At 38.3% G+C, this 27,323-nt stretch overlaps 2 protein-coding genes across 2 annotated transcripts in view; one reads left to right on the top strand and one right to left on the bottom strand.

The window, feature by feature from the left end:
• Window positions 1-1,817: 1,817 nt before the first annotated feature.
• The window catches only part of si:ch211-117c9.2 (solute carrier family 26 member 6), a 211,994-nt gene continuing 186,488 nt past the window's right edge, over window positions 1,818-27,323 (bottom strand). The window contains 4 exon segments of the mRNA XM_051880799.1: window positions 1,818-1,860; window positions 1,862-1,917; window positions 1,919-1,965; window positions 2,755-2,812. Coding sequence (XP_051736759.1) covers window positions 1,818-1,860; window positions 1,862-1,917; window positions 1,919-1,965; window positions 2,755-2,812 — 204 coding nt within the window.
• Window positions 7,183-14,375, top strand: trim35-39 (tripartite motif containing 35-39). The gene is made up of 6 exons (XM_051879417.1): window positions 7,183-7,972; window positions 8,122-8,205; window positions 11,586-11,816; window positions 11,903-11,925; window positions 11,995-12,113; window positions 13,523-14,375. Exons 1-6 carry the CDS (start codon window positions 7,574-7,576, stop codon window positions 14,008-14,010), a joined length of 1,344 nt encoding a protein of 447 aa, XP_051735377.1. The 5' UTR covers window positions 7,183-7,573; the 3' UTR covers window positions 14,011-14,375.

Here is a 27,323-nt window from a genome sequence, read left to right as displayed (position 1 = left end):
GAGCAGAAAAGAAAAAAGTTAATATATATACATATATATAAAATAATTTCTTAAGATAACAGTATTTATGTTTTTATTTAATATTGCTCATAGTAGTGTCACTCATGTTTGGATGCCAAAACCTTCCTAAACTGTAATATAACAGATGCATGGTGATATAAGCAAATATGTTGTGAGAAAAAAAATAATACTATGAAGTTATTTAATGAGCTTTCTCATCTGTCAGCAATAGTTTGCAGCAAATTTTCACGCTGCGTGTATTAAGTGACGTCACCGATTAACAGTACATTACATATTTTAGGCTAAATAAATAAATAATTAGCCAACTTCAATTAAACCATTGACAAACTGCCGGCAAACCCTTTACAAAGCTATCAAAACCGCTCACCTACACAAAGATGTGTTTAAAAGCCCAAACTTTCAGAAACAAGAAATCAAGCTATAGAGTTTAGCTTATGTTACCTCTTCGGAAAACGATTGAGATTTTTTCGAAGACTCCGAAACCTTAATATAATGTAAATGATGTCTTTTACTGAAATATGTAGTAGAAAACCCATGAAAGATTTACGTTATTTAAAAAATCCATGACATATTTGGACTGATTTGGACAATGGGCGGCGCCATTTTGTTTAGGTGCACAGTGTGTTCTATGTCGATGACGTCAAATGGTTGCACTCACTGAGATACTGACACTGTCCTATTGCTATTTTTACTGCAATACAACTCGGAATATAATATACGATGCCACATTGTGCAGCGTTTGGTTGTCATTTTCAGTCGATGAAACACAAGAGAAGCGATGTAAGCCTTTACTGCTTTATTAACGATAAGAGGAGAAAAGAATGGGAAGTTGTGCAGAATGTGGACGAATAAAACTTCCTAACTGCGTCTTTGTTCTCTTCACTTTAGCCCTTGCGATGTTGATTGGTTGATGAGAGTCGCGTCTTTTAAACAGCTTGCGCGAGCAGCAGAGAGATCTGAGCTGTGCTGAGGGGTCAGTGCTGATGGAAGAAGAAAACCTGTTGATTCACTCTGTTCAACTTGCGAGTTATTTGGAAAAGCTTTGATATTGGGTCGTGTTTTCTTGTGTTTATGTGGTGGCTGTTGTTGTCACGGAAACTGTCTGAAATGTAAACACCGAATAATGATTCAGTTAAAACCAAAACCGATTCAAGTATACAAACGTCTCGGCATTTTATTTGTGCATTAATTGCAGGTAGGCTATAAAATGATCTGTATATATACATAGTGTTGCTGTGAGCTTACAAAACTGACTGGATCAACTGCATATCATAACTAACACTTTCTAATTTCAAGTTACCACATGCAAAAATATATAAGGAAATATGTTTCTAATATGTACAATGTAAACAGAAAAATGTAATATTGAACTTAATTACATGGTGCATACGTAGGCCTATGTGTCTTTAATTGAGCTAATTTAATACTTAGGATTAATCAAGAGTTCTGAAAGCCTTTTTACAAATCATATCCATCAAAAGTGTAGCTTATAAAACATGGTAAGGGTGTCAGTTCTCTGCCAAGCCAGTTCACACACACACACATCTCAAGATGACTAGATATTTTCTTTGTGTCATGTCAATATCCAATGACTTATATAACCATGATGCCAGTCGTGGTAACAGGGGTCTTCTCATATGCATATTAGTCAAAGAGGGTGGCATACTGACATCTCCTGGTCAGAACCTCGTAACGCAGGGCATTTCCTGTGGCAGAGCAACAGAACAAAAGTTCACATGAATGTGACAGGATAGATTAATGATATGATTGAGAAAACATGTTGATGTTCAGTGTGATCACAGTCTCACCAGTGCAAACTCAGAGCTGGATAGATTTCTCTGACAGGCAGTGCAGCACAGCATCATGGATAAATGGGAAAAGCTGACTTTTTTTAGTCGGACTGTGAGAAGAATTCTCCTCGCTCCAATTCCTCGACTACACACACTGCAGACACATATTTTAGTGCAAAATAAGTTGCAGTTGTTGAGGGGTAAATATATTATGCATATTCTAATAATTTTATTTATTTAGATTTCTGATTTAAAGGCACAATATGTAATATTTTTACAGTAAAATATCCAAAAACCACTAGGCCAGCATTATATATTTCGTTCAGTTGAGTACTTACAATATCCCAAATGTTTCCAATATTTGTAAATTGTGAGAAAATCGCGATTTTAACCAAGGATACAGGACGTGTCCGGGAGTCGCCAGTCAATGGCGTCATATCCGCGCTACCCTTGCTAGCTAAGTAACACAGAATTTTCTCCATCATAAAATACGTTTTCAAATTATTGCATGCCATTTATCAACACAAGCCACCCAGAATTTATTAATATGATATTCTAATATCGATCTAGCATACTGCAGTAAGCAACAAGTGTCGCACAGCAGCTGCCGAGCAAACGCACATAACATCATTTTCAACACACTCAAATTTATCTAATATGATAAACAGCGCTGTGTTACCTCATACGCTTGACCGGAAGAAGCAGAAGCGGCGACTGTGACATAAAAGTTCAGCTGCTCTCGAGGCGTGTGTCGCACTTGTCTCTCACAATCTCTCCAGCGGCCTCGTTCCGCTCCCACAGCATTCGGCCCCCTTAAACTTCACGTCATCAAGCTACGCCTTTGTTTTGAAAAGGCGACCTCTATTGGCGAAAAATCTACATATTGTAGCTTTAATATGTGAATGTTTGTATTTTAATTAAGGATGTATCAGATTTTACTCACCTTGACATCCAGCGATGTAAACAGTAGTGACATCTACTTCAGCAAAATCTTGAAATATCTAGAAGATTGTAAAAGAAAATTACCACGTCTTTCTTTTTTCAGCGTGATTTTTTCCTCAATGTGATGTCATTACTATTGAAACTTGTTTTTGCCACAGAATAAAAAAGATATTTTACAGTTCTGACTTTTTCTCTGAATTGCAAGTTAATATCTCACAATTTTTACTTTTACTTTAGATTTAAACTCAGAACTGCGAGAACTTGGAATTGTGAGAAAAATTTATATCACATGAATTTTTTTTCCATTGCAATTCTTTCTGAGAAAATAATAAGCCAGAATTGTAAGATATAAACTCTCATACTTTTTTTTTTTATTATTATTATTTTATTCCGTGGTGGAAACAAGCTTCCATACATTTCTCTTTCTATATTCTTACTATTATCATCTGTAGAGCTTCTTTACAGCTGAAATTGAATTTTACAACATTAACACTGTTATTTTCATGTTTATTAATGTGACGCTGCTTTGAAACAATCTGTATTGTAGGCAGAGTTGGGTAGTAACTGATTAAATGTAATCTGGATTACATAATCAGATTCCAAAAATTAAGTACTTGTAATTAGATTATATTACATTTTATTGACCCACATAGCAGTTGATCACTGAATGTACAGAAATCATTTCACTTTTAAAATGTGTTTTCTCAACATTGCAGCATTGTATATCTAATCAACGCATGATGAACACATTAATTATTATTTGAATTATCACTCAGTCATTTAACCATGTATTAGTGTCTTTAGAAGGCTTTTGTCTTTCAAACACATTAAAATGTTCAAAAGCTGGGTTTTAAGCCAGTTATTTATATATTTTGCTGTAGTGTGTCAGTAGGAAATATCAGTTTACATTTCCAAACATTCAATTTGCTATTAATTGTAACAATCCAGTGATATTTTTGTATGCACAAGCAGTCTGACAACAGCCGGTGCTCCATATGGAGATCTGATCTCACCATCATTGAGTCTGTCTGTGATTACATGAAGAAACAAATGAAACCTAGACAAACTAAATCCAGAAGAACTGTGGCCGTGTCTCCAAGACACTTGAAGAAACCGACCTGAATATATATAAATATATTTATATATATAAATATATTTTTTAAAATTAAAAGGATTTCTGTATTTTATCCACTCAATAGTCTACAATATAATAGCCTATATGGAAGCAATTTGACAACAATGCAGTAAATATTTTAGGTGCATCAAAAAGCGTGCTCGTTAAGATACCAGCAGACAAGCTAATCCAGCACAAATTAGTGCATAAAAGGTCACCAAAATGAAGTATTTGAACCTCATAATTAAATACAAAAGGAGGAGAAAAACTGCAAAAAGGTCCACTTTTTGAAAAAAGAAACCCCCCTGAAGAAATAAGACCATGGACATCATATTATACTTCTCTGACTGAACTAGCAAGGAGCTGTTAGAGCCAATGAGAAAGCTGGTAAGTTCAAGTAAAGTTTGGCACATTCACTTAGACCATGTTACCTTTATTAATAGATACTTGTATACTATTTGCTCTTTACAGGTGGAATGTAAACCTGAGTAAACGGCGCTACTTTAATTATTATTTCTAAGTTTACTAAGCGATGTAAACTGCTGTCATCCACATCACATCATTGCCCTAACCGGCGTTACCAGAAGAATCCTTTCAGCGTGGCAGATATTCGCAAGCGTCTGGAGCGAACTTATGTAAGTAAAGCAAAACATTTCTGATAATGAAGAAAATGTAGGGCAACAATGTTAATGTTAGCTACCTCTTTTTTCCCCGTCATTGCAGTCCTACATTTTATAAGTGTGTTGCTGCTTTTTGTTAAGCGCACTGATCTGAGAAATGTTTTTTTTTTTTTTTTTAATAAACTAGCAGTAGCTTTAAGGTAACAGTAACACTTAAGGTAACTTCAATTGAGTTGAAATGCAAGTTGCGTGATGTCTCCTCAGATAACTGGACACAGACTTGACTTTCTCTTTTCTTCATCCATTGTTGGTTATACACTTATGTGTTTTTGGTTTTCTAGGTTTGTGCAAAGTTACACAATATCACTGAAAATGGCATGCATCAACAAGATTTCAGAGACTCTGCGTGACTTTTTAAATGTTTATGATCTTCAGGTGAGTTGAAATTTGTCAACACTTACTACCTCCATCACTGTCTTCACTATATATAAAATTAAGTTGGCTTGCTTGTTTAACATGTTCATTTTTGCTTGACTTTGAAGGGTGTGCATGATGTGAACATGAAACGCACTGTAGCCCTCTGTGCTCCTCAGTGTACCTGTGTGAGGAGGACCCACAATTCTTCAAAACTTGAAATGTAAGTATTCAATGCATTAACAGAATTGCTAGTATCGGTGAATGTAACTGTCTACTTTTAGTCTACTGAGTGAAACTTACAGTTGGGCCCTCTATGCTTATTTCAGGAGGCGTTGGGAGAGCCAGACATCACTGATTTTGTCATTGTGGTCAAAGAAAGCACAAGTCCTTCAAATACTGCAGTTGTTATAGAAGATGATCTTCAGTTTTGGCATGTTCAGAAGCACTTGTTCACAGGCACTTGTTCACACAGTCTCAGGGTAAGTTCAAGATTAGTTTGAGAAAACTCAGTTTTTTCGGGCTTATGAAGGTGGATTGGTTTTTAGCGGGGTTCATTGCCATGGTAACTTATGCTTCACGGCTAACCTGCTCCGGAGCAGGTTTTATTCTGAGTTAGAGATCACAAACCCAAACTCGACCAATCAGCTGTGAGTAAAGTGACATGTATCTGATGCAATAAAGCCACTCCTCCTGTATCTCTCGCTCCAAATTAAATCAGTTTATAGTGAAAACATCTTAGAGACAAAATTGCTCAACATTTGTGGTTAATTATTCATTATATTTATATTAAATAAATTAAAATTATGAATAATTCATGACGTATTCATATAATTAGGTCTATTATATTAATTGACAATATTAAACTTTGCTTTTAAATTAAAATAAATACAATGCATGCATAATATATAAGGCTTTTATACAGATTAAGTTTACATGTATTCTTTTGAGCTCTTTGTGAAACTATATTAATTATTTGGTCTATTTGTTTGATTCACATGCATTGATATAGTCAGATATTTTCTTTCAGCTGCCTTCTCAAACTTTCACTGCAGCAGTGTTTATTCCTGCTTTGTAAATGCGTTTAATTTCATATTTTTCATAACGATCTCTTAGTCTTCGGAAGAGACATGAATTGCTCGGCTTTCTCGTGAGAAGTGAATCAAACTGACGTTCTCCTTGTTCCATGTGATTGGCTGTTTGCCGCACGTGTCACACTTTCAGGTGCACGCGCTTTGCAAACTCTGGATTAAACCTGAGTTGACAGAGAAAGTTTATACCGAGCGTTGTGCAACAGTTGATCCTGATCTAAACCAGGTTGGATTTATCAACTCCAAACCTACTCTGAAACTCAGAGTTTGTTCAAATGGCTTCATGCAACAGGCCACTGCAGAGCTCAGCTAAGTTATTCAGCTAATTATTTTGCTAAGTACAAAATGTGTTCAACAGCAAAACTTTGTCCATTTACATGTGTACACAATGTGTTTAAAACATTTTTTAAGTTTGTCCGTACTTAATAAATTTTACAGTCTGTGTATAAGTAAATACCGGTGAATAATTTTTCAAAATGTGGTAAATATTTTATTTACAATAATTGTATAACAACTGCTGTTATTTGATGTAATACAGTTTTGTAAATAAAATGTCTTCATGGACATATAATTGCTTTCATAATAATGTGATGTTTATACAGATTTAAGTAATGTTATTTATGTTTTATAATTTATATAATTAAAATGTAAGTAAAGTTTTGGCTGGGTATCAAATTTAAATGAAAAATGTATTAACAGTATGGTACATATATAAACGGGGCTGGGCCGTGCCTGGCGGCAGGCGAGAATCTAACCGGAACTGGGCAGAGTGTATTTTCCCATCTGGCGTGAACTGATATTTCCTACTGACACACTACAGCAAGAGATATAAATAACTGGCTTAAAACCTTAGCCACTAACGTGCCTAAGACTTTTGCACAGTAGTGTACCTTAAGCTCCATTTGCAAAAGTGGCAAGCCATGTTGGCCTCTTTTCCCTAGCCATGACCACATTCATATTCTCCTCTTTTGCTTCCCCCTCTTTTTGTTCAGCGCACATAAAAGGCACGATTGCCAAAGTTTGATAGATCTTGCTCTGTTTGTTTACCACGAGCGCATGCTGATGACGTTTTATTCTTCTATACTAACTTAATACTCTATACTAACTTCTATATTTAGGCCATAAATATTATACATTATTGACAGAAAACAGGAAGAGCCATTTTATTGTGTCTGTCATAGTTGTTTATAGGTTGTTTTGTTATTTTCTTTGTGACTTTGTGCTGCATTGCAGTTTTTGTTGGTAATTTGGCGTGCAGTTTTCATACTTTCATACTCGTCCTTTGCCAACTGTGTTTTATGAAGCTCCACCTCCTTTAACATTTCTAGCCTCGCCCCTGCTGTGTCCCGCTTTGACCTCAAGTTAAAACTGCACTCGTCAAGCCACATCACAGGAAAACATTTTTTGATTGTGTTGTCAAACCTGCTTTCAACATCCAAAGGTGATTAAAAACTTGCAAGGACTTGACTGTCTCAGTGTTTTTAGTTAATGTCATAGTGACTCTTTTCTCGATATCTTAGAAAAGCTTTCAAAGTGGGTTTTTGAGAAGTTTATTTCTGAATAAAAAGCAAACCAGTGAAAATGGATTCACTATCTGCAAAGGAAATGTCTTGTCCAATTTGCTGTGAAATCTTCAAGGCTCCTGTTCTACTATCATGCAGTCACAGTTTCTGTAAAGAGTGTCTTCAACAGTTCTGGAGAACCACGGAAACTCAGGAGTGTCCTGTCTGCAGGAGAAGATCCTCGCGAGATGACCCTCCATGTAATCTTGTGTTAAAAAACTTGTGCGAGTCGTTTCTGAAGGGGAGAGAGAAGAGCCGTTCATCAGGGTCTGAGGACGAGGTCTGCAGTTTACACAGTGAGAAACTCAAACTCTTCTGTCTGGAGGACAAACAGCCTGTGTGTTTAGTGTGCAGAGATTCACAGAAACACGTCAAGCACACATTCAGACCCATCAGTGAAGTGGTTTCATCTTATAAGGTATAACAAATGTCTCTTGTTTCATATGTAAAGAACAATAAATAGTCAAACACATCACATTCGTACACTCAGTATTTCTCTGCCATTTTGCTCAACGTTATAATCACATATGAGATCATATCACTGTTTTCTCTTTGGCTCAATTCTAGGAAGAGCTGAGGTTTTTACAAGAGAAACTTAAACACAGAGAGAAAATTAAAGGAGAGTGTGTGAAAACAATACAACACATCAAGGTGAGGATACAGAATCATTACAGGTGTAGGATCTCTGTACACATTTATGATTTGTAAAATTTGATGTAATAGTTTTTTATGATTAAACTCCTGATTTAGTTTTTGCAAATGACAAGAGACAATCTGCTTCTGGTTCATTAACACGACCCGGACTCTTTAACCCAGCTTTAACTTTCAATTCATTCTTTAAAGTCAATTTAACAGGTTAATCCTTGTGAAAAATAAGTACACTTTAGCATTTAAAGAAAATACATAAGTGAGAACTAATGTTTACTTAACATGACACTTAATTGCATGTAGGACTTAAGTACGTCTTCATATGTAATTTAATAATTACTTCTATTGTCTTTGAAATATGGTTTAAGTTTAGTGCTGAATGCACTGACAAGCATTTACAGTAAACTAAAATATACATTAATGTCTATTGAAATGCCATTTTTCGTGTATGTAAAATGTAATATCAAATAACACACTGCAATTAAAATTATAATCATTTTAAAAAATACTCAAAATAAGTGTACTTTTTAAAAGCATGACCCTTAAAACATGATGAGATAAAATGTACTAACTATATAATCTGATAGTAAATGATATAATCTGCAAGTAAATGTTTTTTAAAAAATATTCTTTTAAGATTTGATGTACACTACAAGTGCTCATTCAGTACAGTTAAAGGGGTCATGAATTGAGAAATCAACTTTTCTTTGAGCTTTTGATACACTATATTGCAAATCATTGAATTCAGGTGTACACTTCACTTCCATGGCCATAGGTGTATAAAATCAAGCACCTAGGCATGCAGACTGCTTCTACAAACATTTGTGAAAGTATGGGTCGCTCTCAGGAGCTCAGTGAATTCAAGCGTGGTACTGTGATAGCTTGCCACCTGTGCAATAAGTCCATTCGTGAAATTTCCTCACCACTACATATTCCACAGTCAACTGTTAGTGGTATCATAACAAAGTAGAAGCAATTGGGAACAACAGCAACTCAGCCACAAAGTGGTAGGCCACATAAAATCACAGAGCGGGGTCAGCACATGCTGAGTCGCACAGTGCGCAGAAGTCGCCAACTTTCTGCAGAGTCAATAGCTACAGACCTCCAAACTTTGTGTGGCCTTCAGATTAGCTCAAGAACAGTGCGTAGAGAGCTTCATGGAATGGGTTTCCATGGCTGAGCAGCTGAATCCAAGCCTTACATCACCAAGTGCAATGCAAAGCGTCGGATGCAGTGGTGTAAAGCACGCCGGGACTCTGGACTCTAGAGCAGTGGAGATGTGTTCTCTGGAGTGACGAATCACACTTCTCTATCTGGCAATGCGATGGATGAGTCTGGATTTGGCGGTTGCCAGGAGAACGATACTTGCCTGACTGCATTGTGCCAAGTGTAAAGTTTGGTGGAGGTGTGGGATTATGATGTGGGGTTGTTTTTAAGCAGTTGGGCTTGGCCCCTTAGTTCCAGTGAAAGGAACTCTTAATGCTTCAGCATACCAAGACATTTTGGACAATTTCATGCTCCCAACTTTGTGGGAGCAGTTTGGGGATGGCCCCTTCCTGTGCCAACATGACTGCGCACCAGTGCACAAAGCAAGGTCCATAAAGACATGGATGAGTGAGTTTGGTGTGGAGGAACTTGACTGGCCTGCACAGAGTCCTGACCTCAACCTGATAAAACACCTTTGGGATGAATTAGAGCGGAGACTGCGAGCCAGGCCTTCTCGTCCAACATCAGTGCCTGACCTCACAAATGCGCTTCTAGAAGAATGGTCAAAAATTCCCATAAACACAAACCTTGTGGAAAGCCTTCCCAGAAGAGTTGAGGCTGTTAGAGCTGCAAAGGGTGGGCCAACTCCATATTAAACCCTACGGATTAAGAATGGGATGTCATTAAAATTCATGTGCACGTAAAGGCAGGCGTCCCAAAACTTTTGCCAATATAGTGTATATAAGAGGTCATCATACCATAAAAATATCCTGTAAGTTTCAGAACTGAAAACTTCATTGTTAGTCCAATAAAAGCTTTTATTAATACCAGGCCCATCGAATGATCCTAGAATGTGCCTGTGTATCTAGATAAGTGAAACGCCGTCTCCGCAGAAGAAATCAACTTCATCATTGCAACGTTAGCCCCACCCACAGGCTTGTTGGTGAGATGAGGAGAGAAGAGCGATACAGGACTAAAAATAACATTACCTTTCAAAGGAAAATGCTAGGAATATGGTTATTTATTTCCAACAAAATGTATTTGTATTCGGTACTTCACTGTGGATTCTTTGGTAAATCAATCGCATTTCAGCGCACGCTTTGCAAACAGGCTTTTACGATATGGACTCAACAGTAATGCAACAACATGTAAGTAACTGGTAATTAATGCCTGATCTGATATGAATGACTCATGTACAGTCAGATGTTCTTTGTGTCAGTAAATCAAACCAGTGACTTAACGGTCAACTTCACATTGTTTCTCTTAGTAGAATGAAATTGATCTGTTATTTAAATGGTGATTAAATTTTATAAAGAAGCGATCAAAGAACACTCTCTTTACATTCGGTAGAGCTGTGAATCAAATAGCGCGAGCTGGAGCTGTCAATCAAACAGTGGAAGTTTATCAGTGACTGAGTTCTAGACTCGCACCAAATCTCTTAGTTACATCGCGTTTGCACTATTAGTTATGATGAAAGCATTCGTTAATGTGCAGAAAATGAGTTGCAATGACAAGATCACTGCTTTCATGTGCTAAACAACATGTCTGTGATCGGCTACAATCTTCATCACTGCAACCTTTCATGCCACAATCTAAATATAATGCCATAGATCCAAGTGTAATGCAACACTTTTCACGATTAGTTAACCTTGAGAGCTGTAATAGTAAAAATGTGCTAAAAGTGTTCAAGAGAGTAGCTATTTCAAATGGAAAGATGTCAGCCAATCACAGCAGTGGGCATTTACACTGAAGTCTCACTGCAGACACGCCCCTTAAAACAGAGCGTTCAGATAAGAGGGCTAAAATCAGGTTAGCAAAAATGCCTTTTATTTCTAAATTATGACAATTTTTGATGTAAAAAGAATACTAACATTATAAGTGCACCCCAGGAAACATTATAAAACAATAAAACAATGCAGTTCATGACCCCTTTAAGTGCACTTCATTTTTTACTAGGGGATATAAATGATGTGATGTGTTCATTTGTGTTCATTCTCATGATTGAACTCTGGAATGTTTTAAGATAAGTCTTATTTATTTAAGGCAGTCTTTTATTAACTTGGTTGTTATTTTAATTGTTGCATAACAACATAAAATATGTAAAAAAGAAAAATGCATTACAAATAATGTATTATTATTGAATGTTATTATTGAAAGTAAATGTTATTTAATTTCAGTCTCAAGCTGAGCACACAGAGCGTCAGATTAAACTGGAGTTTGGAAAGCTTCATCAGTTTCTCAGAGATGAAGAAGAAATTGCAATCACTGCACTGAGGGAGGAAAAGCAGAGGAAGAATCAGATGATGACGGAGAAGCTTGAGGAGATGAACAGACGCATATCATCTCTTTCACACGCAATCAAAGACATGGAGGAGATGATGAATGCCAGCGAAGTCTTGTTTCTAAAGGTCTCATTTCAGATAATTGATTCATTGATTGATCACAATTCAATTACTGATCATTTGAGATAATAAATTGCCTGTTTATTCTGCAGAACTTCCCAGTCACAATGGAAAGGTGAGTGATCTGCTGTCTCTGGTTATGATCCAAAGCCACTGCAGTTCTGACTCCTGAATGTTCTTCCAGGCTCCAGAGCTCACAGCCGGACCCACAGATGGCTTCTGGAGCTTTGATTGATGTGGCACGTTACTTGGGCAACCTGCAGTTCAGAGTCTGGAAGAAGGCGCAAGGCATTGTCCAAAACAGTGAGTCTTTAGAAAAATGATTCTCAAACTTTTTGACTCCAAGGCCTAAGACAATGTTCGAAGGACCGTTGTATAGGCTAAGATACACTAGAGTTCAAAAGCTTGGGTCTTCTGCTCACCAAGGCTGCATTTATTTGATCAAAAATACAGTACAAACAGTAATATTGTGAAACATTATTACAATTTAAAATAACAGTTTTCTCGCATCATTACTCGAGTCTTCAGTGTCACATGATCCTTCAGAAATCATTCTAATATGCTGATTTATTTGGAAATAGAAATCTTTTGTAACATTATAAATGTCTTTACTGTCACTTTTGATCAGTTTAATGTATCCTTGCTGAAGAAAAGTATTAATTTCCTTTTAAAAAATCGTACTTACTTACAAACCATTGAACACTAGTGTTCTTAAATTTTTTAGAGGAACAAGGAAACAAGGAGTGGCAATATATATTAATATAATTAAATTAATTAATTATAAATCATTAAAATAATTTTCATAATTTCAGATATTTAAAGAACTGAATGTATTTCAGGGTTCACAGTTTTTTATAATCAATTAATTTACATATTGTTTTTCAATCTTTCGTGATTACGTGATAAGGATTGTTTTTAATTCACAAATGGCAATTTCTGCCTGATAAAATAGTTTAGAGCTTGACATAACTACAAAAATTAATGTTCATTATAGAAATTGAACATTGAATTAATTTCCAAGTCTGGAAATCACACTTTTAAAATTCCCTCATATATATTATACAGGTTTTCCAAGACCAAGGGAACAAACTGAAATAAGAAATATGTAATTATTAGCTGTCTTTTTAAAGTTTGTTTTGTTTCATTTTTAATAATTTTAAGCCATTTTTCAGCCCCCTTGGATGTTTGCTGAGGCCCCCTAGTGGGTCCCAGCTGAAACGATTTAACGAATTAGCTCAAATTATGGGTTAAATAAATAAATATATATATATATATATATATATATATATAAAATTAATCATAATGCGTTATGATTAATCATAATATAAATTGACCCAAAAAGGGAATTATGTATAGATTATCAGTTATAACCAATTATGAATATATATATATATATGGTCTAGAATTAGTTCTAGTTTTAGAATTACTTTAGAAAAACTGATCTATTTTGTCCTGCAAAATTATCAGTCTGATTATTCTTATCAACTCTTAAAAAGGAGTTTTCTCCTTGGAATAGGCTAGGCTGCGATGCACAGGATACAGCCTCTGAATTGAGAAGCAGCTATTGACTATAACAACACTGACAGTAATCAGAGTGTTTCAGAGTCTTCATAATTTCAGTGTTCATAACTCATCTTAATCTGTGTACCGTTCACTCTTGATCATTACATGAACATCAGAATAAATTACATAAATTGATTGTGTCTCATCAGCTCCAGTAATTCTGGATCCAAATACAGCTCATCCAGATCTCCTCTTGTCTGATGATCTGACCAGTCTGAGATGCAGTTCGGACAGTCAGGCGCTTCCTGATAATCCAGAGAGATTTGACGAGCATTCCTGTGTTCTGGGTTCAGAGGGGTTTAACTCGGGAACACACTGCTGGGATGTGGAGGTTAAAGAGAGCTCGTCCTGGGCTCTGGGAGTAACTACGGCATCAAGCCAAAGGAAGGGATGTGATTTCTTTGACACTGGTGTGTGGAGTGTGCAGTACAGACTGTTTGAAGAGTCTGGTTTTCCTGTCCAACAGAAGCTTGAGCGGGTGAGAGTTCAGCTGAACTATGACAGAGGAACGGTGTCATTCTCTGATCCTGTAACTAAAACACATCTGTACACGTTCACAACCACCTTCACTGAGAATGTCTTTCCATTCTTCTATAGCTTTTCCCATCTGAGGATCTTACAGTTGAATTGTTTGTAAAAGTTATACCTGTACATCCACAGCTAACAAAAATAAGTTCTAAGACTGGTTTAGCAACATTCCCATTAAGTTGTGAATTTAATGAACGCCACCGAAAAATGTCTCAGTTCAGAGATGGAATCAGCTCACTACCGGCTTTGAACAATTAATTGACCAAGTAAGTCTGATTCAAACCTCCAACTCCCAAGCAAGTTCAGCCTGTCCCACTTGCAGTTTTCGTGTGAGTAGAAGTTTTTAATTAGGCTACCTGATGGGACACACTTCTAGTTTTACTCTGGTTTTACACATTTTTATTTCCAGCAGCTACTTTGCACTTAAACTACTAAATCTCTGTTAAATCTTTTAAAATAAACTTCTAAATCACTGATCAGTAGTCCCTATGTAATAGATAAAAAGCAGTTGCAAGTGTTTTACCAAATACACATACTCTGCACCAGTAAAATGTGCAGCACTTTTCCTTTTACTACCAAAATATATGTAATATCTAATTATTTTAACTTAAACTGGAAAGTTTTTCTATTTATCTTGTGATTTTGGTGCACTTGAGTTCATGAACATGATGGGATACACTTGGCCTCAAATACCAAGTGGAATTAGGCAGCGTTAAGGGCACTGCACTTTGGCATTTATCAGACCTGAGACAGTCATGCACATTTACTTCTTGTCACATTCACACACTCTCAAGTGGCTGAAACCACAAGTGTGGGTATTGGGACAGGCCCAGTGTACAAAACTAGGCTGTATACATTGCATAGCACATACTAAGCTGATGATAAAAATAGTATAAAACAGAAGTATACAAAATACTTCTGTTACACATCCTAACATTTTAGCCTAATTTAATTTTGTTAAATAGACTGTTTACAACCTGTTTAGCAATGAGTGTTTGTGCTCATGTTGACATAATTAAAGGGTTTGTCTCAAAAATTCTGTCGCTTGTCATGATGTTTATTGATCAGGCTTCTACAAGATTCTCACTAGAATAAAAAATGGGCTTCTTTCCCATAGACTTGGGTGAGTCGTGATCTTTCTTGGTGCTCTGTGGCATGACAGATCGCTGTAGCACCCGTGAACCAACCATCTCTTCCGCTTTACCAGTTACAACACGAAATAAACATGATTGAACATCCGAAGGTATGTTGAAAGATACAGTACAACTTACCGAAATCTGTATCATGTCACATGCAATCGATCAATCAGTGTTTCAACTGTTATTATAAAAACTTCCTTATGTGTAATTTAGCCTATATGTAAGTAGCTTACAAATCAATTTTAACGTTTAATATTATATTGATGTACCAGCTGTGGTTCCCTGTATAGTTTACAGCATTAGTTGAGAGAGATTTTTTTTTTTTTTTGAGGAAATTAGCCATGTACTGTACCTGATAGGCCCCAAATTAATCAATACTGAATCAAAGGTAATCAAATCGAAATCAAATCGCAAGCTTCTGAATCAAAATTCAGTTGTGAAATTTGTCAGTTCCCAGCCCTAGTGCCAGTTTATTTATTTATTTTTTTTACCACATGTTGCTTTTTTCCATTCATGTTCTTGTCAGAGTGCACCAGAATGCTTCGTTTACATGTTAAAATCACAAAAATCTTCTCCTGGGGGAGGATACCCGCAGACCCCCCTACAACTATTTTGTTCCTACACGTCACCTTTTCCACCTCTCTTCACTTTGTAGATATTTTATAAAGTTATGAATTTCTAAAATATTACGGAAACTGTCATATTGCACTTGTGTAGGCTACTCATACTCGAAGGCTACTCTATAGAAATGCTTCGATACCAACTACCAATACCGGCAACAGAGCAAACACTGACCAGAATGGATAAATCACAGAAGGATGTGAAGAAGTGGGGATGACAGAGCATCCGGGCAGAGCACTAAAAAAGGGATCACGATGGATACCCTTAGGACAGGATAGCCCGGACAATCGTGGACTGAAAAACACTGTAGTCATCCTCCCAATCCCATATAGCCTATAGGCGCCAGCGGGGTCTAGGACGCATATAGAGAGCACAAAATATAGTCATACCCGGACATGGTTGGGGTCAAAACGGAAATTCGTAAGCTGGTCACAACAGTGAGGATTATGCAGAAAGGAACTGCATGCAAATCTCCCACACGCTTAACTGATGCTAAAGCTAGCAGTAAGGCGGTTTTTAGTGACGGGCCGTAAGTCGGCAGTCTGAATTGGCTCAAAGGGAGGGCCTTTAAGCCCTCTAAGAACCAAGGATAGGTCCCAGGTAGGAACAGTAAAGGGATGAGGAGGACTCAGCCTCCTGGACCCTTTCACCCTTTTGACTGCCCTGCTACAGGAGCATGGGAGGCCGCTATAGCTGCGACATAGACCTAAGGATAGAGGGAGTACGACCTCTATCCATTAAGTCTTGAAGGAAGGACAATATCTGGGATTTGTCACAAGTAAATGGGTCCTCACCCCGGGCTGTGCACCAGGCAGCAAAGACAGACCATTTAAAGGAGTAGAGATGTCTCATTAACAGAGCTCTAGCTTGTGAGATAGTGTTTAAGATGTTCTCAGGGAGGTTTGCAGGCTCCCATTGAGAAACCACACACGAAGATCCCACAGCTCGGATGGACTTTCCTCTTGTCCATCATCCCTATTGCCACGCCCTGCTCGAACCAGCAGGGGTTCACCCAAGGGGCCAGGGTTGCGAAGCATGCCTGGTCCACCTTAAGCGAGCAGCGACCATGCTGCCAGGCTTGGGGCGGGACCCGCGGCTTCAGCAAGAACTGCAGTGGGCACATGCGGAGCAGGCCCAGCTGCAGAGCTGGTGATGCTGAGCTCATGAAACCTAGCATCTTCAGAAACGCTCTGAGCAGCAGAGAAGTTCCGGGCGTATAAGTTTCCACAAGCTGCTGAATGGCCAGAGATCACTCTGGCGAGACTACGGCCCTCATGCGGGTTGAGTCGAGAATCATCCCCAGGAACGAAATACGTTGGCTGGCAGATAACGAGCTCTTGGGAAAATTGACTCTGTGCCCCAAGCACTCTAAGTGGCTGAGGATGATGGATTTGTGTGATACTAGCTCCATCTCCGACTGGGCCAGAACGAGCCAGTTGTCGAGGTAGTTCAGTATGCATCTGTCTCAGAGGGGAGAGAGCCGCATCCATGCACTTCGTAAAAGTGCAGGGAGCCAGAGATAGCCCGAACGGAAGGACTGTGTATTGATATGCCACCCCTTCGAAGGTGAATCAAGAATCGTCTGTGATGGGGGGCTATCTGGATGTGAAAGTAAACATCTTTCAGATCCAGAGAAAAGAGCCAGTCTCCAAGAGCGTGTTTGCGAGAAGATGTTTCAAAGTGATTATTCTGAATGAGCGCTTTATTAGGGCATCAGACATCTGAGATCAAGGATGGGTCTGAGACCGCCATCCTTTTTTGGGAACAAGGAAGTACCGGATGTAGAAGCCTGACTCGTTCTGAGCTGGAGGAACCACTTCTATGGCTCTTTTTGCCAGCATAGTGTTCACCTTGGAGCGCAGGATGTGAGCATCCTCGTTCTTCATGGAGGCGAGGACCACGCTGTTGGATAACGGGGCCCTTTGAGCGAACTGGTATATAACCTTGATTTATTACACCCAATACCCATTATGACACTCCAGGGATGGCCAGCCAGGTCTCGGCCTGTGTGGCAAGGGGTTAAATCGATTCGAGCGATGGGAATCCCTTTGCTGCCGGGAAGATGAGACGCGGGAATAGACCGGCGTGAGCTCACCTAGCCCCATTCAATCAGTTTTGTGATTGCATTGTTCTTTTGTCTCAAGCCAGAGATAAAAAGAACAGTGGAGATCAAGGGGAAGAGCTGTCTTCAGAGAAGCAGTCTGTGAACGCTGCGAGGCAAGACTCACGCTCTCATGGTGAGAGCGTCCATCTTCAATGGAGGCGGCTTGCGGGGGTGTGGCCGGCAAGTGACGTACTCAAAAATTCGGCATTTTACCACAAACACCAATGAAATTATTATTTCAAAAGAAATATATTCCATGAGTCTCACCTGATTGTCATGGAGATTGTCATGACATAATGCTGTCAGCTGAACTCTAAACAGTGTGCGCAGCACCGGGAAAATCCCCTGCTGCAGGAAGAGTGAGACACAAGGGATATAAACCGGTGAGAGCTCACTTAATCCCATTCACTGGCCCTGTAACCTTTGTTTCTCATCTCAGCTTGAGAGAAAAAGAATAGTGGAAAATGAGGGGAAAGAGCTGCTTTTTAGAAAAAGCAGTCTGTGAATGCAGTGAGGCGAGGCTCGTGCCCTCATATACCCCTTTTCCACCAAGGCAGTTTGAGTGCTGGTTCGGAGCCAGAGCCTAGTTTCAAATCAGTTCTTTGTCTTTCGACACCCAAAGCACCAGCTCTGAACCAGGAAAAGTGGTTCATAAGTAGCACCAAAACATTGCTGATCTAGAAGTAAGAACCTCTTGCGTCAGGGTCTGGGGGCGGGGCTACCGTGACCAAAAAGAAACTTGTGACTGCCATTTTTGAAATAGCAGCTAATCAAGCTAATAGCAGCTCGATTGTAATCTCCGCCTATATACAAATTACGGCGAGCCGTGTTTGGATGCCGATGTAGGTTCGCAAAGCCATGAGCATAAGTAGTAGCGAAACGTCCGCCATTGTTGATGGAAGGCTTGTTCGAGATGCATTGGAGCAGTGCGGACCAATCGGCAGGTGACATCGGAGTGTCGTGGGAGTGTTTGTAGAGCATACGACTCTTTGTGCTTTTGGATCGTTCTTGCGGTGCTTTGATGTCATGCGCTGATCGCTCTGCGAGAAGCCGATGCATCTCGAACAAGCTTGGTGTGTTTGTGTTTGGCGCTGCCCGTGCTAGCTTTGCTGTGAAATATGAGACGTATACAGTGAAGTAAGACCTGGCTCTGTGCTGGCTCTCTAGCCCGTGGAAAGGCAAACCGGTTCTTAGAAGGCTCGTCAGTTGAACCTACTCTGAACTAGCACCCGGTTCGTGCTGGTGGAAAAGAGGTAATAGTGAGCACGCTCGTTCTCAATGAACGTGGCTTGCGGGGGCGGGACCGGCAAGCGACACGCTCAGTGATTCGGTATTTTGCAACAAACGCCGGAGAAATATGCTCTTTCAGAGTGAGTATATACCAAGAGTCTCACCTGAGTCGGGGGAGAGCATCATGTCATATTCAGCTGTCAGTAGTGAGAGCGCTCGTCCTCAGTGAACGCGGCTTGCGGGGCAGAGCCGTCAAATGACGCACTAGAGGCTCGGCATTTTGAAATAAATGCCAGTGAGAATAGCTTTAATAAAAATAAGCTCCATATGCTCACCTGACCGAAGACGGCAGGTTGAATGAGCTGAAATAGGTGCTCTAGGTAGGACTCTGCAGGCGGCTCTGGAGTGAAGCGCTGACCAGGCTGCTTGGGAGCGGCGTGGAGAACAGAGCTGCTTGAGAGCGGCGAACTGATCTGGCTGCTGATGAAGCGGCATGTTGATCAGAGCTTGCACGAGAGTGGCGGACTGAGCGTCGAGCTTATCAGAGCGGCTCGTGAGCGGCGGGCTGCTTAGAGAATTCCAGCTGCTTGCAGATGAAGGTGGCTTCAGTCTCGGGATCAAGTAAAGAGATGTGATCTGCGTCGCTGAAGGAGAATGAATCAGTCTGCCAAGGTGAGACGGCCGCTTATATAGCCCGATACCCCGGCCCTTTTGGCGGACTCGAGCGGGCTCGCTCACCATTGGCTCGCGCCGTCATTGGTTCGTTTACTTACAACTCCACGAACCAATGGCCAGGCAGTTTCACTGTGTGATTGAAAAAGGCTTCAGAAATCAGAGAAAAAGGAGTTTTCCCCGTAGCATCTTGTCTTAAAATATTAAGACAAATGACACAGTACGAGTGTAGCATCGAAAGGGAACTTCCAGTGAAATGTCACTTACTGGTGTGTTGAGCATCAATATTACTTGGTTTATAATCAAAATATAGTCACTTAAATAGTCAGACATAGTATTAATTTAGTTATTCAAACGTAAGACGTCATAAAAAAAATAAAGACGTACCTCAGTGTTCCTCCTCGGCTAAATTCAATTTGACCATCAGTTTTCACACTTTAGTGTTAAAAAAAGCATCAAACTAAGTATTTGAATAAAATATTTTCACAAGTGTGCTGAAATCATTGAGCTTGCTCTGCACTGACAGCTGCTGTGATTACAAAGGGAAAGCGCCGTGCTCGCTTTTTTGTGTAATTCATTCACAAGAAAAGTTACTGTTTTTCATGAGAATTTGTGAGTACTTCATACTTCACATTGACAAAATGTATTTTTAAACCTAGTTATTTTATAACGTTTAATATTTATTCAATTGCGAATCTGAGTAAAAAACTATTACAGGAAATGGCTGATATATGCACTAATAAATGCTACTCTGCCGCCATCTGCTGGTTATAGTGGCAATTAATGTCTTATTTAAAAATAAAAAAAGTGTTTTCTATCAAATTATGAGTTTCCTACATTTTGAATCGTTTTATTTTACAAATGGGGACAATCTCAGAAGGATGAACAGATAATGTTTGTGGCCATCACATTAAAAATAACATTTGAAGTGCTGGAAAAAAATGCTGTGTGCATGTCTAATTACAGACACAGCATTTCTTAAACGGTCCCAATGGCTTTGTCTTTATTGCAATCAATAAAACTGGTTTATTGGCAATTTAGGTAAATGTGATAACTGCATTAAAATATGAATACAACATTAAAAAGTCAACCACTGATGGTTTTCTGTCGATGTACAGCGAGTACAGAATGATCAGCTAACAGTTCACCGGAAATGCCCAAGCTGGCTTAATGGCAACCAGGAAGTAGCAGTGCATATAGTCAATTAGACTACCATGCTGGATGACAGACTAGCCAACTAAATGTTATTCACTAGACAGCCGAGAACATAGTGTGTACTTTAAGTGCATAGTGTATAGAATGTCATTTGAGACACGACTCTAGTGAGCATTGATGCTCTCTGATTTTTGTGGTGCATTGTGGGATTTTTAGGGAGCAAACATTTTAGTGCAATGGAAAGATTTTTCAACAGGAAGGCTGAGACAGCCCTTAATGTCGCTATGAAACTGAAGTTGCAATAGTCCTTTCTTCCTTATTGTGACATAAATCCGTGTGAAGTGGATGTAGGGCTGGGCTGCGTTCAGCCCCGACAAAACGTTGCAAAACGTTTGTTAAACGGAAACGGTGGTGCGTTGAACACCCTGTGATGATGATGCAAGAGTTGCAACTATGGCAGCTGAGAAGGCCATTCTTTGTGTTCTGTTACATGCCAGCCCTTTTTAGTCTAGGGGTAATGGCATGGCAGTAACAAATTTTGGAGAGAGAGAGAGCACAGGAACCTCTTGTCTCCCACCCCAGTAACACACATCCAGAACCAATGAGCTTAAGAAGGTATTTATTAAATCAAATATAAAAGATTAAGGGAAAAACATAAGCTTCAGGAGGGGGCAAAGGCCAACATAAATAAAAAGTTTCTAACTCAGTTTTAACCATAACTTACCTATACATAACCAAAAAGAAAATAAATAACAAATGAACTTGCCTATCTTCCTGACTACACATAACCAGGAGAAAAGCAATTTCAAACAAAAAAGGCACCCACCTCCCTACAGGTTTACTTGAAAGAAAATCTTAAGTTCTGAACAAAACAACATATAAATCTTCAACCACATTCACAGCAGCACCAATGGGTAGCACTTATCATTAGCAGAAAACAGTAGCATTAGCTGGGGCAAGAGAAAAGAAGTCCATGTGGCAAACTACCACCTGCAACCCTCTCAGCTTGCTGTGAGACAGTGCTGACTTTATATGCTGGCTTTCTCCTGGCTGCAGCCAATCAGTGGATCTGAGGTGAATGGGCAGCAAATCAGCAACAGGTGAACCCAATTACCTCCTTGAGAATGGTAGCCGTAGACATGTAGAGAAAACAAAAAAAGAAAAAGAAAAAGAAAACAAACGCCACAAAAGCACACAAAACAAATGACAAATAAGATAAAATCTCAAGACGTAACAGTTCTTTTTGAAGAATTTTCGGACCCTGATGAAATCGGTATAAATACGTGTTTAATACTGCAAGATACGCTCGACGTTATGCCGCGTTCCAGGCAACCCGTAACCCGTGTTTTTCCAACATTCTATCCATGAAAGTGCACTGGAACGGCAGTCAAACCCGTGACTTCCCACCCATGAACTCGTACTAGATTGATGTACTCCCAGTTCCGCGCTCTGACGTCACATAGCCACATAGGCGTAATTTGCGGGTGGGACGAGTGGGACATGTCCCCACCACTTTTTGCCAGGGTCGATATTGTCCCCACCACTTTTTGAAACATCTCGCGGCACGGATGTATACTAATTCAAAATAAACATCTCTAGTTGATTAGCAATTCATTCGTTTGTGTTAAATAATAGGCGATCTGGCGCTGGCATGTGCTGTTTTTGAAATCATGTTTACTGCTCGTTGTCGCTGTTATCAGTGGCGCAACAGTGTTCTCTTGGCGCTCGTGCACACTGCGCAGTCTTCACACGGACGAGCGCTTCAATCTATCGGTTAACGCTGTTGCGGCCGGAGACTCTATTCGTTCCGGTGAAATCACAAACGTGTCCCTGCTCTTGATATACAATCACTGATAAACATCTGTAGTTTTAATAAGAAAAAAAATAAAAGAAATGACACGAGGGCGGATTAGAACCCAGAACGTCTGGCACAGGAAAACGAAAATTCTGCCACTCGTCCATCAGAGTAATGGGAAGTATTTTGCGGATCCACGTGTGGCTAACAATATTTTGTATTACTGTTGCCCCGCCCTCGTGCCACCAAACACGTCATCAGAGAAGAGAAGAGAAGAGGGAGGGGAAGTTATTTTGATTAAAGATTAGGATACAGGTATTAATTTAAAAAATAATAATAATGATGTGCATGGCTAAATAGTTTATAATAAATACTATAATATTCCATAAAAATAAGAATTGTCTATTTTGATTTCATGGTGATTTAAAATAAGGAAAATATACAAAACATACAGTGCTGTGGGTCTCCAGGACCAGGACGGAAAACCCCTGGTGAACCCAAACAAGACGTCTAATATAGGCCTATGGTTTGATCTAAAACTGATCTCGGGTCAGTTTTATAACTGAGGTTTAGTTTTAATGACAAACGTGAGTGTATATTAAAAAAATGGAGCACGTAGTTAATTATCTCTAATTGCCCTGATTAGCCAAGTCCTCCCGAATAAATAAAAAAAATCACATAAAAGCGCTACAAATTAATAAAACACAAATGATACGTATAATTTGTATTTAATAATTTCTAAATTACATTTAGAAGATTAAACTTACATTCACTTGGTTTTGAATACACGTTAACACAGTTTTGACCAGCAGATGTCGCCAGCGTGTGGTGTTCAATTGATTCACAGATCACCGAAAACGAGCGGCCAAATCAGTCTCGAGACAGAGGCCAGGCAAGAGGAATTTAAAAAATAAAAAGATTGCTAGCATCTCAGCGTGTAATCCAGTTTGTGGATACACAACAAATGAACTGCAATATGTTTGATATGCTTAATACGGTCTTTTTTTCCTTTTATCTATTATGATACTAAATATAAATATTTATGTAAACTAAGTAAATTCTCTATACATTTACAGATTATTGCAGGGACTAGTTTATACTTATGTGGTAGGAGAGACATTGACACAGTGGGTAAGTGTGTTTCATATTGCACGTTCAGTGAGAACATTTGCCTATTTCTAAGGCTTAGGATACAACAGGAACACAGTGAACTCGGATAATACTGTATATTAGACCTTTAGTACAAATTATACATCAGGTTTGAAATCATCTGACATTGTTTTGCCTTCAGCAGAGTTAAACTGTGTAACTCAAACTATTAAAATTTCTTTTTCAAAACAATACAATCACTAAATGTAACATCATGACCTCACTCAAAAGGTCAGAAGGGTTTCTTGGAGACTGCTAACTGCTTGTTAAACCCTCATAAAAAAAAATCTACAGCACTAATCCCATTCCAGACCTCATGAAATTCCAGCGTTACAACCCACACATTTTGTGGAATTGTGCAGTCCTGAAAGTTTAACACTTTCTTTCTTGTGAAAATAAGGACCTGGCCTGGCTGAAATGACCTTTGTCCCATTTAATTCAGTTCTTAAATAATTAGTTCACCCAAAAATGAAATTTTGGCCGTTAATCACTCGCCCAAATATCGTCTTAAACCCGTAAGACCTTCATTCATCTTCAGAACACAAATTAAGATATTTTTGATGAAATCCAAGAGGTATTTGAACCACACATAGGCAGCAACATCATTGCACCTTTTGAGGTCCAGAAAGGTAGTAAAGACATCATTAAAATGGTCCACGTGACTACAGTGGTTCAGCCTTAATTTAATGAAGCGACGAGAATACTTTTTGTGTGCAAAAACAAAAAAAATGACGACTTTATTTAACAATTTGAACTGTTGTCATACGCAGTTGATGCAGTGAACACAGTGCAGGCATCTGTGTTTATGTCAGAACGCTGGCTCATTATTGGCCGGCTCCTGCGTCAGCATTACACGTATGCGTCGTGCTGATCACGTGAACAGCCTCGGCCAATACTGAGCCGGCATTCGGACGTAAACATGGACACCTTCACTGCGTTCACTGCATCAACAGCGTATGACAACAGTTCAAATTGTTAAATAAAGCCGTTATTTTTGTTTTCTTGTCACTTCATAAAATTAAGGTTGAACCACTGTAGTCACGTGGACTATTTAATGATGTCTTTACTACCTTTCTGGACCTCAAAAGGTGCAATGACTATGTGTGCTGCCTATGTGTGGTTCAGAAACTCTCGGATATTATCTGCCTTAATTGAGCACATACGTTTTTGTTTTTTTTTTCAGAATTTATGCACATCTTGGCATTTCTATCCAGCATTTTTATGCAATATCCGAAAATGTGGATACAAATAGGTGGATGGAAACATAACATTAACAGGGCAAATCAGAAAGGGCATGGAATGAATAAAGGACAAAAAGAGGAAGAAGTAGGCTTACAGACAACATTGAAGGAGCTTCAATGACACTGACCTTGAGACAATATCACACTGATTTGTTATGACACATGCTGAGACATTGTTATTAGGCTGCAGTTCAGTAAACCGTATCAAGCTTATTACAAAAATTGCGGAAAATATATTGTGAACAAATGCTGCTTTTAGTGTTTTCAACATTTCAGCACAGTGAAATCAAAATAATTGTCGTCAGACAGCAACTTCGGCCATCTATCCATGATGCTGTGCTGCCTGTGTCAGAGAGATCTGTCCAGCTGCACTGGTGAGACTGTGATCACACTGAACAGCATGTTTTCTCAATCATATCATTAATCTCCGCCTGTCACAGTCACATGAGCTGTTGCTCCGTTACAGGAAATGCCCCACATTATGATGTTCTGGTCAGCAGCTGCTGTCCAGTAAAGGACCCTGATTCCCTGAGAATTACATCACTGTTGCCCTGTGATGATGTAACTCAGTGTGTATTGATATATCGCGAAGAAAATGTCTAGCCATTTCTAGAAATGCGTGTGTGAACTGGCTTGGTAAGTGAAAACTCATCAAAAATTATTAAAGTTGATGAATTGAGAACACAAATAACACATAATTAGAAATTAATGAGGAAGTTCCTGATTAGAGCTCTGTTCCTCTTCAGTCAAAAATTACTGAAAATGTTTACGTTTTGAAATTTTAAATTTTTTTGCTTCATCGGAATGGGATGAAACTTGGTGACTATATGAACTAGCCTGACTATGACACAGAGCAAGGTTTTGCAAAAATGTGAAATAAAAACAATAATTCAGCCACAAAGCAGTAAAAAAAACAAACAGCAAGGAAGAGGTTACACTCTAAAACATTGAGAGTACAAAACAGACACACTCACTTACACACACACACACACACACACACACACACACACACACACACACACACAATAACACACTATTATACACACAAATGAACTGTGTGGCTGTAACAAAATGGTAAAATTGAGCCAAAAGACTCAAATAAGAGGTTGAAATCAGATCAGACCCAGATTTATTAAGCTGTGATAAAACATACCTGTTCATTTTTGTTAAATTTTTAGTGAATTTTGCTGTTATGTGTAACAAAATGTCGACCTCTGTGTTCAGGTTTGACTGTAGTAAAATTAATGCAAAAACTGACACTTAAAATCAACATTTCAAAAAATAAATAAATAAATAAATAAAAATTTAAACCTTGACAAAAAGTAGTCTTTGAGAATGTATAAATGTCTAAAATATAAATGTCTAAATTCACAACTCAGTAGAAATAAGTATTTATGTCTAAAACACTAGATAATTTAAGTCACTTTATATAGAACTATACAGGCATCTAGTGGTTACACCATGGCATTACAAAAGTTTTTTCTTTTTTTACTCCCACCAGATGTCACTAATCTAACTTAAAAAAAAAAGGATTTTAAATGCCTTGTCTCTATTTTAATGTGAAATACTGCTTTAATTGAAAAATAATAATTTAAAAAATACTAGAAAAAAAAAGTGTATTATTTTCAATGGGGAAAAAATAGCTAATAAAAATTGTATAAATATTGCATAATTCTAAATTCTAAATAATAACCAAAAAAATATTATTGAACAAAGATATATTTCATTGGTTTTCCTGGGGGCAAAAAAAAAAAAAAAAATTACATTTTAAGGCTTCGGTCATTTTTGACCGTGAAGGAGCCAAATGTGACTCCTAAACGAAGACCAGAGGGTTAAAATCACATATTACACTGTGACATAAGTAGACTTTACACCAAACTACCGGTTAAAAATTTAGGGTCATTAAGTTTTCTTTTTAAATAAATGAATACGTTTATCCAGCAAGGACAAATTAAAATGACCAAAAGTGACATTTATATGGTTACAAATAATTTCTATTTCAAACAAATTCTGCTCATTTTGAACTTTCTATTCATCAAAGAATCCTGAAAAAAAAAAAAAAAAGTATCACGGTTTCCACAAAAATATGAAGCAGCACACCTGTTTTCAACATTGATAACAATAATAAATGTTTCTTGAGCATCAAATCATCTTATTAGAATGATTTCTAAAGGATCATGTGACACTGAAGACTGGAGTAATGATGCTGAAAATTCAGCTTTACCATCACAGAAATAAATTACATTTTAAAATATATGAAAATAGAAAACAGTTATTTTAAATCGTAATAATAATTCACAATATTACTGTTTTTGC

This window comes from Ctenopharyngodon idella, chromosome 22 (genome assembly GCF_019924925.1).
Source record: "Ctenopharyngodon idella isolate HZGC_01 chromosome 22, HZGC01, whole genome shotgun sequence".
NCBI classification, from domain to species: Eukaryota; Metazoa; Chordata; class Actinopteri; order Cypriniformes; family Xenocyprididae; genus Ctenopharyngodon; species Ctenopharyngodon idella.
The sequence above is the reverse complement of the archived record's forward strand: the minus strand, read 5'-3'. Positions and strand labels throughout refer to the sequence as shown.